The sequence below is a fragment of the Rosa rugosa genome, chromosome 3 (assembly GCF_958449725.1).
Source record: "Rosa rugosa chromosome 3, drRosRugo1.1, whole genome shotgun sequence".
In the NCBI taxonomy this organism is placed as follows: domain Eukaryota; kingdom Viridiplantae; phylum Streptophyta; class Magnoliopsida; order Rosales; family Rosaceae; genus Rosa; species Rosa rugosa.
In genome coordinates, this window is record NC_084822.1 from 58,025,465 (window position 1) to 58,043,223 (window position 17,759).

General features: G+C 35.7%; 1 protein-coding gene across 1 annotated transcript; it reads right to left on the reverse strand.

The window, feature by feature from the left end:
• Positions 1–14,856: 14,856 nt before the first annotated feature.
• On the reverse strand, positions 14,857–16,294 carry LOC133741130 (transcription factor MYB123-like). Its single transcript, XM_062169078.1, has 3 exons — positions 15,996–16,294; positions 15,766–15,895; positions 14,857–15,650 (listed from the first exon to the last, which is right to left on the reverse strand). The coding sequence occupies exons 1-3, from the start codon at positions 16,126–16,128 to the stop codon at positions 15,080–15,082; spliced, it is 834 nt and encodes a 277-aa protein (XP_062025062.1). The 5' UTR covers positions 16,129–16,294; the 3' UTR covers positions 14,857–15,079.
• Positions 16,295–17,759: the final 1,465 nt, after the last annotated feature.

The window sequence follows — 17,759 nt, forward strand, 5'->3', positions numbered from 1 at the left end:
GTGCAGTTCTGCGTATCTCTCATTGAATTCGACAGCACTTTGCAATGCTGCTATACTGTGAGGATCCATGACTGTCATCTAACAAAATTCTACATTTGCTTTTCGTATAAGTCATCGGTACGTATAACTGTACATGCATGTGTTTGGGTTATTAATAGCATCTTCATCTGAATCATCTCCAAAAGAGCCCTAGCTAAGAAAGATGCAGTGGGGAGTAATGATCAATTATATGTCTGGCTCTAACCAAACTCTTCTATCACCGTGGCCTTTTGCATCCATATATGAATCATTGTTTCTACTTATTATCAACGTATTAATTAACACTCTATTTCAAACATTCTCCGGTAAGACTAATGGCACTTTAAAAAAGTGCATATATATCACACAACAAAATTTAACAATCAAAACCATTGATCTTTTAGATTTGTCTTTGATAATTGACTCGATCTCCGCAATTTGAATTACGTTGATAAGTGTTTATTCATCCAAAATTTTAATGCACTTACAAATCGTCGGATATAAACGAAATGATAAAAGTGAATAATCATACGATTTGATTAAATGATTTCCGATCTAACCAAACTTTTGCAAGAATCATGTATTAAGACTGACATATAAGATGAGATATAAAAAAAATAATAATAATAATAAATAAAAATAACTGTATAATTAAGATGAGAAGAGTGGTCTTGATCCTTAAGTTTTATAATTTAAGCAGGTGTTTTGTGGATTTTTAAAGTGTGGTTTAACTTTAGCTAAAAAGAAACTGTATAAAAATATCAGAACTGAACGCGCCTGAGAGAAAGAAGAGAGTTTCCTCCCTGTCCGGCGGCGAGCTTTTTCGCCGTCGTCGGACGGGCCATTGTTGACCCCTTGTGGATCTGGTGAAACGCGGTGGTTGTCTGTGAGGCCCAGGAGGAGGAGATCGCGACGGTAGGCAGGTTTTGGTTTGTCCCTCGCTGGCTCGATCGGCAGATTGGATTTCGGGTTCGGAGGCGACCAGGTTGTAACACGAACGGGGCGGAGCAACTGGGGTCTAATCAGATTGAGTCAGTCTGGTTTGGATCCCAGGGATCTGATCTGGTCTAGTATTTCTCCATGGTGATCCTGCTTCGATCGGATTCCATCTGGGATGTCTGGGATGTCGCATCTCCATGGTGTGACGGGGATGGTAGATCGATGTTGGAGGAGGTCCGACGATGGTGGAGGAGCAGAGCGGTGGAAGATTCGTCGGCGGTGGGGTCGAGCCAGGCTTGGCTGGCGTCTGGTATATCTCCTGCTTCCTGGATTGGGCCTTGGTTTTGGGCCCTTTTCTGGGTCCAAGTCTGGGCTGGTTGTTTTATTTCTGGTTTTAGTATTATTAATTTTAGTTGGTTAGTATTGTCTCGCCTTTGGCGAGTAATAAGTCCCTGCAGGTATCTTGTAGGGCTAGTCGGGCTATGTGCCTGTGTGTGCACTCAAAGTGTCTTGTCTGCTCTAGGTAGGCAGCGAGTTCCTTGCTTTGTCAAATGGTCGCTACCGCCTAGTGGTAGGGTGAAGCTAAGTGTCGTCGGATTTATCCTCCGACGGCAACATAGTAGGAAAGCTGTGCGTATGGTAATTATGCTACGTTGTAATCGGGTTACATATCGAGTTATCTTTCCGTTATGTCACCGCTATGTCAAAGCAAATAGAGTCGCCAGTAAAGCGCTCTTTGCTAGTTGGTGCCTAGTTGAATACAATTATTTGGTCGAGACTCGTGATAGTATTTCAGGACGTTCTCTCGTTGCTTATTGTAATCAGGGGTTTAGGCTCAATGTCCCCCCCTTGTATTCGACAGTTTCATTAATCAAGGCTTGAGGGCAGTCGCACCAGCCCTTTATTTCAAAAAAAAAAAAAACTGTATATACAAGTAGTAAAGAGCATTAACGTACAAATGGTTTTATATTTGATTAAACATCATGAACGTATGTTTTCTTGAACAAATGTACACGCATAGTCTATCTACGAATTTTAATCAACCTAGGCAATGGATCAACCCTAATCTAACAAACTAATTAAATTACTAAATCTAATTTAACCAACTACACTATACTAATAATTAAGGTTGGCCAAACCTTTGTAAAAACGAAACAAAACAAAAACTGGACATACTGGAAGTGATCGAAAAGTACCTTAACTAAGTACGAAAAATTCTTCTATGCACCAACGATGCAAGTGAACCAATAGATTCAGTCGATCTCAGCCGTTCAAATTTATAGACAACATTTTGTTTAATAACTAAAAAATATATTTGATGTTATCAGCCGTCCAATTTTGTTGGTGTAAATGCACGTCAGTGCATTGAATACTCTTTCAATTAGTACAAGACCGCTAATAAAAAAACATTACCTGGATTTATTTGCGTTACTGTTGAATGGTTATTCGCCTTTGTTGTAAACTTCCTCGCTAATTACGTAAGACTGCTTCGGGAAACAATTAGAATGGCAGCTAGCTTCATCGTCTTCCAGTAGCTCGCAAGCAAGTCAGTGTGACCATGTATTCTTTTATAGTGACAGAGAAAGGCAATAATTTTTCTTTTTTTGGTCTGAAAAAAACTTCATTAAACAAAGCAAAGAGTACAAACAGTAGGAAACCCAGAAAACATCTTAAACAAAACAAAGCCAGCTAACAGTAGTAGATAGGGGGGCAAAGGAGCCATCATATTCCGCAACACTGAGAGGAGAGAGGTTGGGGAATGGTTTACCCATTCTTGGGAGAGCAACCTCTGTTTAGCTAGCTTGGCCGTTGCACGTACGGTTAGCTTCACGGGAAAACCAAACACAGGAAAATGATTGAAAAAAGGACTTGAACCTTTGGGTATCATCAGCAAAAGGGTTCAATCTCCGCCAGTTGATGGTTGTTATCCAAGCTGTTGACAAAACTCACCAACTCTAGTCTACACTCTACAATAAGCTCTGTTTTTTTTCCCTGCTACTGCAGAGGAATTAATACAGAATTAATCATGAGTACTAGTCGCTATCTATCTTTTTGGGTCAATTACTTGACGAGTTGATACTTAAAAAACTAGTAATAACACTGCAGGATAGCTACTAGGGATACGTCTGTCCAAGTCCAAGGGCGAGCCATGATAAAGTAATCTGGGGTTCACATCCAAAACCAATTGGCAATGGATGGAGTGGCCCAAACCCTTATAAACTCATAATCAAAGTTATATTTTTTCAATGTGCGAGTTATATTTATACACATTCTCAACACGCCCCCGCACGTGTGGCGATTTTTCAAGCCATACACGTGGACAAGTTATATTGGGTGACGGTGAGCACGTGTGGCAATCTCTGAAACCAAACACGTGGGTAACCCGCTCTGATACCATGATAAAGTAATTTGGGGTTCACATCCAAAACTAATTGGCAATAGATGGAGTGACTCAAACCCTTATAAACTCATAAGCAAAGTTATATTTTTCCAATGTGGGAGTTATATTTATACACATTCTCAACAAGCCACACGCAATATCATATATAGCAAATGAAACTTTTGTATCAGACACAATCATACACAGAATTGGAATGGACATAAAAGCAAATTCTAGTATAAAGATCCTTGAGATGATTTGATTCCAAGAAAGCAACTTCTTTGCACTAAAACCTTGAAGACGCTCTTTTTTTCCACTACGTAGTACAATATTTGGAACAGTTTATTCTTTAGTTTTTTGTGTGCATATAAATATATAATACAAAATATTATGCTAACTTCCTAAATTGTTGTCATTTAAGTATTTAACTACTAATATACCCGTTTTATTTAATTTTTTCACGTAAAACTTACACCAATAAAATTTTGGTCAAAAGACGATGAATTTCATTTTTTTTTTCGTGGATGATTTTTACATAGAAATTTATGGAATAAATGATTCTGGCAGTTGTATATGCCGATAGAGAGAGTTCTATCTTCACACATTTATATAAATCACATATGTTTTTTTTTTTTTGGAGAGTTTATATATGTCACGTATGTTGAGAATGAGAATTCCAGGTATATAATAAAGTTCACAACAGTCTGAACATCTCCAACAATTGCCGACTGATTTGGATTTTGTAGATGTGTTTCATCAAATACACGGCTCTCCCACCAATAACCAATTTGATCTACTATATAATAATGGGCTAATGGCAAAAGCAAACCTAGCCACAATAGTTGAAAATAAGCACAACATGAACAACACGTGCATATATAGATCGAATGGAACCTCAATTCCTCATCCTATATATTCATCCAGTCCTAGCTCATTTTCTCGTACAATCGATCGTTGTTTTGTTCTTGCTGCGACTGTATATACGTTGACGAAGATAGTGATCAACTGTGGGGGTTGCCAGATTCCATGCACGAGCATTGTCCATTCGTTTTAGTTGCGGCTGAGGAATTAATACAGAATTGATCATAGCCGGCCGGCCTGAATCGACCAGATAAGTGGTTATTTAAAGCAGTAGTTAGTACTAGTGTACTACTGCAGGGGGAACTTGCCCTGGAAGTAGGGCTCAGTGTTCAGCTACGACGCAACAAAATATCTGGCCAAAATAAATAGAGGAAGTAAATAAAGATGGACCTGTTGTCCAGTTACGTACCAATCGAACTATTTTTGTCAACTGCATGTACACTACATAATTACTTATGCACAACTGGTTAATTATGTTAATTAATTACTACGTACGTAGCACTTGAAACTAGTTATAAACAATTAAAGCAAGCATTCGATTCTGAGATTAGAGGATTAGAGGAGGCCGGTGATAGTCCAGACCTTGGTGGTGGACTTTTGAATAACCGTGGTAGCGGTGGCCTACCGGCGATAGCCCTGCAGGCTGCAGCCATCTTCTTTGAGCTCAGTTAGAAGGCAATACTATCGGCTAGTTCATGTATCCGAGGTTGTCTCTGTTACAATACTTGCGTTGGTCATAAGTCACCATTGTCAAATCTTAGGAACAGACCTGTACAAAAATTAAATTAGAATGTATTTGCACCAAAAATTTTCAAAAAAAATTAGATGTTTATAGAAGTTCATAGATAAGAGAACTGAAATTTAATTGTAAACGTAAATAAAACAAAAATAAGAGGACGAATTTGGAGAAAATCAAATGCGACTGTACATGATGTAATCGGGTTTTGGTTTTGGATTTCAATGAATTTCTTTCTGAGCGGATTTTAAATAGCAACTATGTTTGAAGATTTCCAGAAGGAAAAAAGAAAAAAATTCGACTGCTAGCTCTTTCTTATTGGAACTAGCATTAATTACCATTATTTCTGTAGGAACATAAGCAGCAAATCGCCAGAGAGCCGAAGCCCCTTCTGACACACGAATCTGATTGAGGCCCAATCGGAGTTCGCCCACAACTCTATAGGTAAGTATCAATGGCCCATCAACTAGGTAGTGGCCCATAGCCAAGGAGAAAATCTGCTCCAGATTCGGGCCCAGAGCCGACAATCACAAACAATAACCCTCGTCTAATAGTCTTTGTCTTCCAAGTAACAAGTTTTCCGTATATGAAAACATTCATAGGACTTAGTTCCAAAAAAAAAAAAAAAAAAAAAAATTCAACCTTCATTGTGGAAGACATGATTTTTTATTTTTACTATGGACTGCAGGAGACTTTTAGGGCCTCTGATCGATTTGTTTTCTTGATTTAGGCCTCATCATTTAGTCCGCGGATCAAATGAGCTGATGGAGACCCGCAAATTCGATGGGTAAAGGCTCGGCCCTGCACTCAAAGGCCCGCCTCGGTGGATAGAGAGCCGGGCTTGGTTTAGGGGTTTAAAACCTTGGCCGGCCCGCCAAAGGTCTGTAAAAGCCGCCAAACCCGGCCAGGAAAAGCCCGTAAATTAATATATATTATATAAAATTGTATATATATTAGTATATAGTTTGTTGATTATTCATACATTATTTCTCTCGCTCTATCAACTTCCTGATGAATAAAGGCTTAGATTCTTATAAAATCTTTGCAAAAGTTCCGCCATTCATAAACTACAAGATTCACACCCGATTCCTCCTTTAGTTCTATTAAAGATATTACTAAAATTGATCACATTGATATATGCTTTATTGTCATTTTTATCCATTACTATCAGCTGGACATGGTCATTTATTCTCTTTTTCTGAAAAACATGCCTCGTAGAAAAACCAGAAAGCAAGTAAACAAGAAACCACTCGAGTCCACAGAGAGGGAAATGAATTAAGTCAGCCAAATAGGTGAGGGTGGATGAAGTGGTTAGAAGATAAAGATCATGTAGGCATTGTAGGATATTGATATCTTGCTGGTAAAATCACATATACGTCAACATTTATTACTGATTGTCTTAACAAGATTATTTATAACAATGCAACATAACAGAAGATTGGTCTGTACTGAATTTCTAAGTTTCAAGTTTTGAACTACGGAAGTCTCAATCCTAACCCAAAACAATATGATTCGCATCTGTCATCATAAAATAACCCACGTAAAATGAAAATTGAACTGGTATAATCCAAAAAGCATACATCATCATGAACATAATCAAAAGTGGAGATCATCACGTTAACGTTGCTAGTGCACAGAGCACTCTGTGCATCTGGCCCCATTTGTCTTAGCAATAACCCGTTGAGTTCATAGACAAAAGGAGTTGGATTGAGCTATATAGGAAGAATTGGGTAAGAAACATGTACTAGGAAATTGATAATAGTTTTGCACCGGCCTCCTGCCTTGAACTGTCAGGTTAATTAAGAAAATAGCCTCTATCAACGGCTGTTTGTAAATAAAGCCCGGCCCAAAAAAGCCCGCAAGGCCTGCATTATATAGACGGGCTTAGATGCTGCGATTAACAAATGAAGTCCGACTCGGCCCTCTCTAAGCCCGCTATGAACTAGCCCGCCCGGCCCGTTGACAAGGCCTACCTTGTTTGTATGTGCGTTTCTGGAAGCATTTGGGTTTTGGTTGAAAAGTTTCATTGATCGACTAATTGCAAGCAGGTTAGACACTTGTGTACATATAATTGTATGTGTAACATGGAATCAAAATTAACTAAATCAATCATGCTTATGGGATAATTGAGTTTGATAGTCCTCCTATTCATACATCTTTTGCCTATTTTGATGATCTTGGTGGAATAACTCGGCAAAGAAGAATCTCTGTTAGGCCTGATGATAAGCCAGGCTAGCTGTTTCTTTTAATCTGTTTTCTTTGTTTCTGGGTCATTTTGACCCCTTGCTTACCAAAAAAAGATAAAAAAAAAAAAACTATATTAACTCTGCGACTGCATTTGAAAGTGAAACTAGTATGTGAATTTTTGAAATTAATCATTTGATTAATTAGAGTTTAACGTGTTTGATAGTAATAATAACTTCGAATGGATGGTGTATAACTGTATATATAGTTACAAAATAAATTAGCTGCAGTAAAAATTACATTAACTAGCTACAATAGTCACCTAGCTAGTCACGTGGAAATTGGTGCCAATAAAGCTTAATTAGCTAGAATTAACGTTTCATCAGTTATGAGCTTAATTTTCAACACCAGCTGTCCAGCATCGTGAACGAACACAAATGCGAGACGTCAAATAATGTGGCATTACTAAATCTGTCTTGCATATATGAGATCAGTATCAACATTTGTGGTGTGACAGATCTTCTATCTTGGAAATGAAAATAGGTAGAGACCTACATAGCTTCTAGCATATGATTATCTTGTACATACCAGCAGAATATTAAGGTCAATCGATACACATAGCGTTGTTGTCACCTTGGTCAGGACTTGCGTCATAAGCGTAACTTTTGGGACAGCCCACCACTAAATAGGAGATGTCACAGCCTAAACACTACTAAATAGGAGAGGTCCATCTCTCCCACATCGAAAGCAAGGTAAAATCCACTCTCGTTATGTGCCTATTTAATAAGGTCAACGACCTTTGTTAATGGATATTAACTCTTTGTTAAGGTCAACGACCTTTGTTAATGGATATACATATAGCCTAAACACAAATCTTGTACTTCAAGTAAAACCACATAGTAATCCAAACCCAAGTTTGTTTTCCATGGGATCATTGAGTACAGCTACTTTAATTAACTCGATCTTATTATTTTAATTAACCTGGTCGGGTTAGAAATTTCATTAGGACGTCGTTTGAAAATCGGAACCTTCTAAAGTAGTTGGACTGCAACACATCATCATCGATCTAATTGGACACACACACACATATATATTTAGCTTTGATGATCAGCTTAAATTTTGCATTATATATATATATATATATATATATATATATATATATATATATCATTTAACCCTGCCTTTTCTTCTTCATATTGCTGTTTCTGTTTCTGACTTTCTGTTGCTCAAGCTTCACCAATTAATTGGAAATTTGGAACCCTACTTGTTATTAACCGGTGTGGGACTTACGGTACTTGGACGTGAGTCACGTGACAGACTTTAATAGGTGACGGATCAGGGCAGCACCATAGTGGTTCATTTTCAAAACTCAGACAAAAACGACCCTCAAAATCAATAATACAACAACAATAACAATAATGGTCCTTTAGTTTCTCCTGGATCTGCAAAGAGTCAAAGACTATATATGACTATATATGAATCATATCTCAATGTTCTGGTCATCAATCATGGTTCAGCTTCACAAATTAATATTTGCATAAATAATTAGGGTACTTCACGATCACGCGTTAGTTCAAACATCAAATTAACATCGATTGTCTAGGAACTTAGGAAATTTAATTAAATAAGTCTTCACAATGGTCAATACGTACAGCATTTGAAATTAGTTGTAAAGAAAGCAAGGATTGAATTGTGAGAATAGAAGCTAATGAAAGGCTGAAAGCAGCCACTTATAAACTATTTATTAAAATAGTGTAAATTTTTTAATATGCTATTTTTACATTTTGTTACTTAACTTATTTGTTAGATGGGGCTAGAAATAACAGTTTTTTTTTTAAAATAAATAAAAACTTCATAGATGAACAACACATAGAAGACAGCTCTGGGACGAAGACAATCTCAAGTAACTACTACCTGCTTGATCAACAACTCAATTTATTAAAATTTTAACTGTCAAATTTTTTTTTTTTTGAAAGGACTGTCAATTTTATGTTTTCTTCCTTTGAATTTTCCAATATGTCATTGTGATATTGACTGCTTGAGTTTTCTTTTTGATGATGACGTACGTCACGAGGCTAGGAATTTCATAAATTAAACAAAAATCACAAGGTACTGAATTCGAAGGGACAAGGAAGCTACTGCGTTCTGTATTGTGAGACAGTCCTCATCTGCCCTTCCATTACATTTGACATATATGAAACTTACCAGCTTGCTGCTAGAATGTTAGGTAGTATGCAACTTAATTAAGTTGCAAAATTCTACATATTCAGGTATAACTGTGCACGCATATGCATTATTGGAGGAGATGAATTAACCTGTAACAATTGTTTGAATGAGTTTAGCACGTATGTGGGATTGAAAACGATGTGCAAGACTCTGCAGGCCGCTGAATATTTTTCTCCCCGAAGACATAAAGATCGTTCATGTTTGTATGTTTCTAGAAGCATTTGGTTTTTGGTAGGAAGGTTTTACCTCATGTACATTGACTAGCTTCTAAGGGTTTGACATTTTTTTTATTGTATATGTAAGTTTCTAAGGTTTTGCCTAATTTCACATTAAGTATTGAAAGAGGTCGGTCAATGTTTTTGATTAATTAGCATAAGTTAATAGATGTTTGCTCACTTAAAGAAAGTTTTTAAGAGACTGTGAGAGAAACTGAATTTGACGGCTGAAAACAAATACACAGTTTCAAATTATTATAATTTTAGTTTTTAAATTTAATACATGTGGTTGAGATGCATTTACCCCTCACAATCTCATAAAACTGTCTCTTAGGTGAGTAAGACTGTAAGTGAATATAATCGTTGTTATTGTGAAAGTGAATTTGGTATGCGGAAGAAATCAACATTAATGAATTGTTGAAAATAATTCTTTGATTAATTCGTACTCAATATGTTTGACATCACTTACTTCGTAGAGTAAAACAAAACTAATTGGTTAAAGTGCGTACAAATTACATTAACTACAATAGTCCAACATTAACACCAGCATTATGAACGAACACAAAAAAAGTCAAATAACGTGGTTTACTGATTCAAGGCTGCATATTGAGGTCAATATTATAATCTGTGACAGATCTCTTTTCGAAAAGACCTGCACTGGTATATAAATATACAGCCGTGTTCCCCTGGTCAGCAGCTGACCATGGGGAACACTACTGTATAAATATATACATGGATCTTTTTATGACAATCTTAGGCTCCAAGTAATGCAAACCCACATTTGTTTCCCATTTGGGGTCATTGAGGGCAACTTCTTTAATTAATCAACTCTTTTAACCTTATATATATATTATATATAGCCTGGGTTAGGAACACAGACGACGTCATTTGAGAATAGAAGCCTTCTAAAAGTAGTTGGACTACCACATCGATCTATATGTTTAACTACATATATATCAAACCCTAGCTATCTACTGCAGCTTAGATCAGCTTAATTTGTATTATTGTATAATCTTAATTATGTACGTGTTGTTGTATAATTGAAACCCTCGCTTTCTCGATCATGTTGCTGTCCCGTTGCTCAATTGCAGATTGCAAAACCTAGAGATTATCAGCTGCCGTGGAACACACGGTACGTGTAACAGATTTCAGTTTGAGTGAACGGGCACATTACATGTTTTGTCATAAAAAAATCAGACAAATTAAAAATGAAATTTACACTCTATTTTACAATCCACACTTTTTATTTTATTTTTTAATAACTTTAATTTTGTCTTTACTAACTTGACTTTTGTCTTTTTATAAACATTTTAACCAAAAAAAGAAAATACTCTTTATTTCACCTTTTCTATTGGATCCGCAAAATCACCATGATTAATCTTAGACAAATAGCTAGGGACGGGAACTCAAACTTTTTGGTCATCACTTATTGATCCTTAAGTCATTGAGAAAAGGAAAGAGCTGAAAAGCTAAATTAAAGAAAACCCCAAAGAATATGAGAAATGGCAGAAATTATGGGTAAACCATGATGGAACAAAATGAAATACTTCAACCATACTTTTTAGCATGCTCCTAAGACATAGATATCTCACTTCTCTGATACTCTTAAATATGAGCAAAAAGAAAATGGCTCATGGTAATTACAAGTGCATTAACTAAATTAATCATCTATTCAAAATTAGTGGTCAATAACTTTGAATTTTGAAAGATATTTCTTCACCCACCTCAAAGGTGAATATGATGGATCAAAGTTAATAGATATTTCTTCACCCACCTCAAACCCTAACCTACCCCTCCCCTTCTAGCTACCAGCATTTCAAAGCACAAATCATAGTCTCTCTCTTTTTTTCTTTGCTAGAAAAAACAAAACTAATCTCTCTTGTTTTCTTTTATGTTTGTGTTGTATCCGTACTTAAAAATAGATTCAAACTTCGTATATGTAGTAGCCGCATCTTATAGTATGAGTTTGCAATCAAGTAGGACATTAAAATGATTGACTGCGTGAATGAAACATATATAGTTAACGCAAGTGCATAATTTGTTGAATTTAATAATTTTATGAAGTAGCACTAAACATGCCTATAAACGCTCTAACTTCACTGGGATCTCTTATAATGAGGATCACTAAAATGAGAACTAGTTGAGGACTTTCTAATCAATTATTTGGAATGCCCAATTTTTGATTACATCACAATAAATCAATCGTTAAAAGTTTATGGATGCATGAGTAGATCACTTCTGAAAAGTTTATGTCAAATCAATAATCGTTAAAGTACCGAACTAGATCAAATCTATGAACGAACTAAATCTGTCAAACATGAACCGTTCATGTTCATAACTGATAAATCACGATTATGAGTGTCTTAACGATTTTCAATTTGGTTGAAAAATTGCATAAATGATATACACATAAATATCTAAATATTCAACCCTTGATTTGCGAAAATGTGATCGAAAAATGGATCTCACACAAAAGTCTTTAAATAATTCATTTTAATAGTCCTCATTAGAATGGCTCTCTCACTTCATATAATATCATAAACTCAGATGTATTATAGAACGACTTCAAAATATTCATCACATAAAGATAAAAAAAAAAAAAAATCGTTTCAAGAAAAAAAAGATTAAAAAAATTAACGTAGATCAAGGACAAGTGATTAATGCTCATGTATATGGTCCGCACACTTGGCATATAAAGACTCGATATATGTTGTTACATCATCAAATAAGAACAAGATATATTGATCACATGCATTAATTGGTACCATTTCTCGTGTAATTGATTTCCACCTAAAAAATTTTATTGTGGCAATCATAACAAAGTTTTAAACATCATCGATGTCATTGTCATCGATCACATTACACATGCTTCATAGCCCTTTTTTTTTTTTTTTTGAAAAGTGCTTCATAGCCCTTAGCTAGCGATATATTTTTAATATGAAAATAACTAGTTATTATTGCCTTGCCTTGTTGGGTTTATACTTTATAGGTTCATTAGGTTGACATGGTAAGTTGAAACAAGTCGTTTTAATTAATCAGATGTCGTGAGCGAAACAGACTACCCTCAAATTATTGGTCTCCGTTTAGAAAGCAAACAAGTTTGCACTGACAAGTGACAACGCTAGTGACGTGATATTAAATATTATTAAAGATGAATTACCAATTTGTAAAGTTCATAGAAGATGTCATGTCATTAGGTTCATTAATCAGATACCGCTGGTGTCGATAACAGTTGAATTGAAGTTTTCAATTGTCACGATACAGGAAAATAACGCATTCGGTGATTCAATTGAGAAATAAAATTCTTCTAATAATTCAAGTAAAATTACTCGCTATACATCAAATTTTTATTATCACGATGGAGACAAAAATTGATGTATTTAGAAGAATGCAATTCTTTCTTAAATTTAGAACATACATATACAATGCATGTGAGTTGTGAAGTTATTGTAGCATGATGAAGATTGTGAAAGGGGAGAAAGGGAGTGATTGGATTGTAGAACATTCAACTTGAGAATGAAATATTATATGGAATTTTATAAAAGTACGATGTAAGAGCATCTCATCTTTAGCAAACTCTCTATTTTGGTTCTTTAACTATTTTGGAGAGCATGTTTAGTTTTTTATCTATTTTAGCAGCTACACCAGACTCCTAAGTGGTTCTCCATTATAACTTTTAGTTATCTCGCTCCTAAATATAGAGAGTGATATGAGGCTCTCTCTAATTTAAAATATTCCTTTTAAGTTATTTTATGTAATTTATAAATACATTTAAACTATTTAATCTTCATTTAAAAAATAATATAAATTCAAAACTAGCTAAAATAGAGAGTACTAATGCAAACGTATTTCTAAAGTGGCTAGCTAAAATGACTATTTGGCTAAAATTTGACTAAAAAATGGCTAGTATTACTAAAGATGCTCTAACAACGAGAATGGGCCTGGTTTAGCAGGAAAACCATAAAAGTAAAGAAACGGTGTAGAATCAGAAAGAGTGATTGGAAAATAGGTAACTCAAGCGTAATCAGGTTACTAGCCGCTGGAATATTCAAGAAAATTTGGTTTTGGACTTTTCGGGTTTCTCGTGCGAAAAGTCAGGTTTTGATTATGAATCAGATTTGATTAACTTTTGGCCAGATTGTCCGTTTGAGATGCATGATACTTTTCTAGAATGGGAACGACGAGATCTTGAAGACTCACTTTAGTGAGCCCTAACAAATTTAGGCCAAAATATGTCGTCTTAATTATCCGATTTGGGATTTAATATTTTTATGCTAGTCTTACATTTGTTTTAGGATTCTTTTATTTTAAGTTCTAGTTTCCTTTTAAATTTGGATTCTTTAGGATTTCTTGTTAGATTATGATAGATGCCTATATAAGCACCATCATGCTTTGTATTAGAATCAATTTATCATATCAAATTAAATAAAATCTAGAGATTTTTCTCTATTTCTCTGGTGGACTCCAGAACTATGTCTTTTAGGGTTTATCGCTTGTAAACCCCGTTACTTCTGACTGCGTCATATAATATACAAATCAGCCAATAAAAAAAAAGTTATATAATATACAAATTGAATCCAAATGTTTTATAAAAACTCTTCTCTTAATTATATAGCATAAGTAGATGAGTATCATGAGCAGCACTGTTCAGTCGTGATCGTGATGAGAGCAAGTGAGGAATTCGATCACTCTTCTAAAGTTCTCGCATTAATAATATTAAACTCTAGTGATAATAATTTGATTAGAATTGTTCACGATCGAGAAAAAATATTTTATGGTCTTTGATCATAGTACACGTGGTGATCCATGTTAATGTTATCGATTCATATGACATGTACTTGTTGCTGATCGATTTTCTTAATTTAATTTTACTTTTCACCTCTTGCAATGGTTCCCACCAAACTCGAGTGATATTATTGGCTCAGACCACCACATGACAGTGCTAAGTGGTAGTTCAGGACCATAGATCGAATAACATATTCTTGGAATCTACATGATATTATTAGTTCGGACTCCACATTCGATCAATTGACTACATATAATTTACGATCACATATTCTTGGATTTGATATCAAATACTATAAGATTAATGCTATGTTGGTGTTCTAATCTCAATCTTTAATATTCAATTGAATTATAGGTGACCCTTAATAGTCAATCTCAACTCTTACTAGAAATAATTGAATCACATGTGTGCACATAAAAGAGTTCAGTAGGTACTAGTAAAAGTAACTTACTAATCAGAAGAAGAACTAAATTCCAAGAAAGTCACTTATTTATGTAATTAAGCTAGAGGACATATAAATTTGAAGATTAAATTAAGTGATATTTTTCGTGACAATGTTAATTTCTAGAATAAATTCTCTCGGATTCAAAAATCCATCTCAATTACAAAGGAATAAGAATCGTACGTACCGATATTTGATTTTGTTTAGCCTCACTTTTATTGTTTACATATTAGTTACTTGCGTGACATTATAACCTATTTGCCATATATTTAAAGATTTAGGTACTATTTTCTTAGCCCAGCCAGTCATCAGAGTCCAGCAAAAATGCCAAGGAATCTAAATCCAATGAAGCACCATATTTCTCAAGATCACAGCTATCATTTCCTGTCCACTCATTGAGCATTCCATCATCTAATGGAATATCGTAGTCTCCCATAGCATCTTCATCCTCACCAGCAGTTGCTTGAAATCCATTGCAGCCAAAGTTCATTGCATCAGTCCCCTGAAAGTGTACTTCTGTATTTGCTGCATCTTCAGGAAGTGAACTTACCGACTGGGTTTGAGGAACTCGAAGATCTAATGGGCTTGTGGTTGTTGAGTAATCATCGATAAGAAGTGGGAGTGATGGGACTAGCATTCTGGTTAACCTAGTGGCCTTGGTTCTTATTACTTGAGGTTGAGTGGCTGTGGCTGATGCTGAAGCTGATGGCGTTCTGGGCCTGAATTTGGTCGGAGCGGGAGATGTTTCCTTGGATGATCCGGAATTCGATTCGGGTTTAGCTTTCTTCACCAGAGTGGTGTTCCAGTAATTTTTGATTTCATTGTCTGTTCGCCCCGGTAGCCTTCCAGCTATTAGAGACCATCTATAACATAACCAAAGTAGAAACTTTAATTGATAGGAGGAAGGGGGGGGGGGGGGTTGGTGTGGCGGACAACAACAATAAGAATTTTCAGTTGTGAGAGGGCTGTAGTTTTTACCTGTTGCCAAGAAGATTATGGAGTCTGATAATGAGTTCTTCTTCATCCCCGGATATATTACCTCTCTTTATGTCTGGCCTCAGATAGTTTAACCATCTCAGTCTACAGCTCTTACCACATCTCTTCAAACCTGCATTAAAAATAGAGTGAAAACAGAGTAAGAGAAGAGCAAAAGCAGAAGTGAAAAGAGAGCGGATCGAAACAGAGAGAAGAACAGACTGAGTACATACCAGCTCTCTTTGGGAGGTTTCTCCATTTGCCTTCTCCATGGGCTTTGATGTAAGATGTTAGTACTTTATCTTCCAAGGCAGTCCAAGCTCCTCTGTTAAGTCCTTCCTTGGAGCAACATGGACTCCTCCCCATTTCCCTTTCTCTCTTGTCCGTATCTCTATCTCTCTTTTGAAAGAAAAAGGGAAGGACTCCTGCCCTTTATTTATAGACCACGCCAAGCAATGAAGAATGGTACCGAAGTGGGAAAGCAAATGTTACTGAAAACTTTGGTGTTTGTTTTGGCATTTGACGTGGCAGATAGTGTTAACAAGGAACTATTGTTTTGTGCCAATGTGGTAGGAAGGATTTGGTATTCTAAGCTTTATAAGGATTTGAATTTTCTTCACTTGGGCCAATGATTTCAGAATCTCAGCTCTTAAATGAGGTAACGTGTTGTATTGTGTTTGTGCCTTTGTGGTAGGCGGCAGCAGAATAGTACACGCAATTCGTGCCCATATTGTAGGAACTCCGCACCTAGTAGCTCGCTCCCAAGTTTTTTATTTTTTTTTTTACCTCTCAAAATATTTTCACTGAAACAGAATCATATATCTAGTACTGTTATCTTTGGTTGATTTTATACTTATGTATAAAACAACAATGGCAAAATGTAACGATTTCAGTTCTATGCGGACAAAAATGCTCCCGCCAGTGATGCAGAGTATAAGAGTGTTCTTTATTTAGGTCAAATGTACAAAGCAAGATTGCCCTATTCGACTCCCTTAGATAGGTTCGACCTTAGGAAAAGGATCAAACTTGCTAGAATATAAGCGCCAAGCTATTAGGCTTGTTCGGAAAACAGAGGAGCCCAAGCCATTAACCAACTAAAACACTTATCCACGTAAAAAAAAGTAACGGAACAACCTCATACAATCTCAATGCTCACTTAAGTGTTATGGATAATGAAAACAACATTTTCAATTTTATTTGAACATCAAAGATTGTTTCGCAAACATTATACTGTTGTCCAATTAAGGTTAAGTCTTTTTTTTTTTTTTGCAAGATAAGAATAAGCCTGCTAGTAGTAGTACGTAATAGTAGGTAGAAATTTGTTCTTACACTTGAAGTATAGAAAGATTAATTTATTTTTCACTTTTTTTTTCCTTTTAGTTTAGAGTTTCACCGTTTGTATTCATGTACAACATGTAATTAAATAATGTTGATTTTTGCATAAGCACAAAATTAATGCTAAAATGTGAACTGGGGATCTGCTCTCTTAAGTCTTAACACACCAAGTCGTGCCAGTTTATTAAATGCCATATGAGGTCTAAGACGTAACCCGAACTCCATCTCCCTCACAATATAGGTTTTCAATAAGATGTCGAGTCTATAAGACTAGCTACTTACTGCGTACAAGCGTGATTCATTTTCTCCAAGACCATAGGGTCCATGTGTCATTTAAAAAAGGGTGAGATTTGTTTTGAAACCCAAGGGGATTTGGTTTCAATGGGGGAGAAGTTTGCTCCACAGAAACAATTAAATGTCTCGAGTTTTGAATATTCATGCAGGTTGATTAACCAAAGGTCAGAACACCTTTGATGACTTTTTTTTTTTTTTTTTTTGATTTTGCACACACGAAATCGTACTTAAGATAAATAGTGTCATGCTAAACAATGGGAAGGTCTAGTTATAAGTGTATATACCACTCATCAGGGACTGCTTCTTAGAATTGTAGGCGGTTCTGAACAGAGTCTCCTTTAGAATCCCAGATGTTTTAACAGCATTTG

What these genes read in the sequence shown, in the direction of transcription:
- LOC133741130 (XM_062169078.1), bottom strand. Translation starts at nt 16,128, where the DNA reads ATGGGGAGGAGTCCATGTTGCTCCAAGGAAGGACTTAACAGAGGAGCT. An exon ending in AAACCTCCCAAAGAGAGCTG is followed by an intron (nt 15,896 to 15,995) that starts GTATGTACTCAG and finishes TTTTTAATGCAG; the next exon opens with GTTTGAAGAGATGTGGTAAG. An exon ending in CATAATCTTCTTGGCAACAG is followed by an intron (nt 15,651 to 15,765) that starts GTAAAAACTACA and finishes GTTATGTTATAG; the next exon opens with ATGGTCTCTAATAGCTGGAA.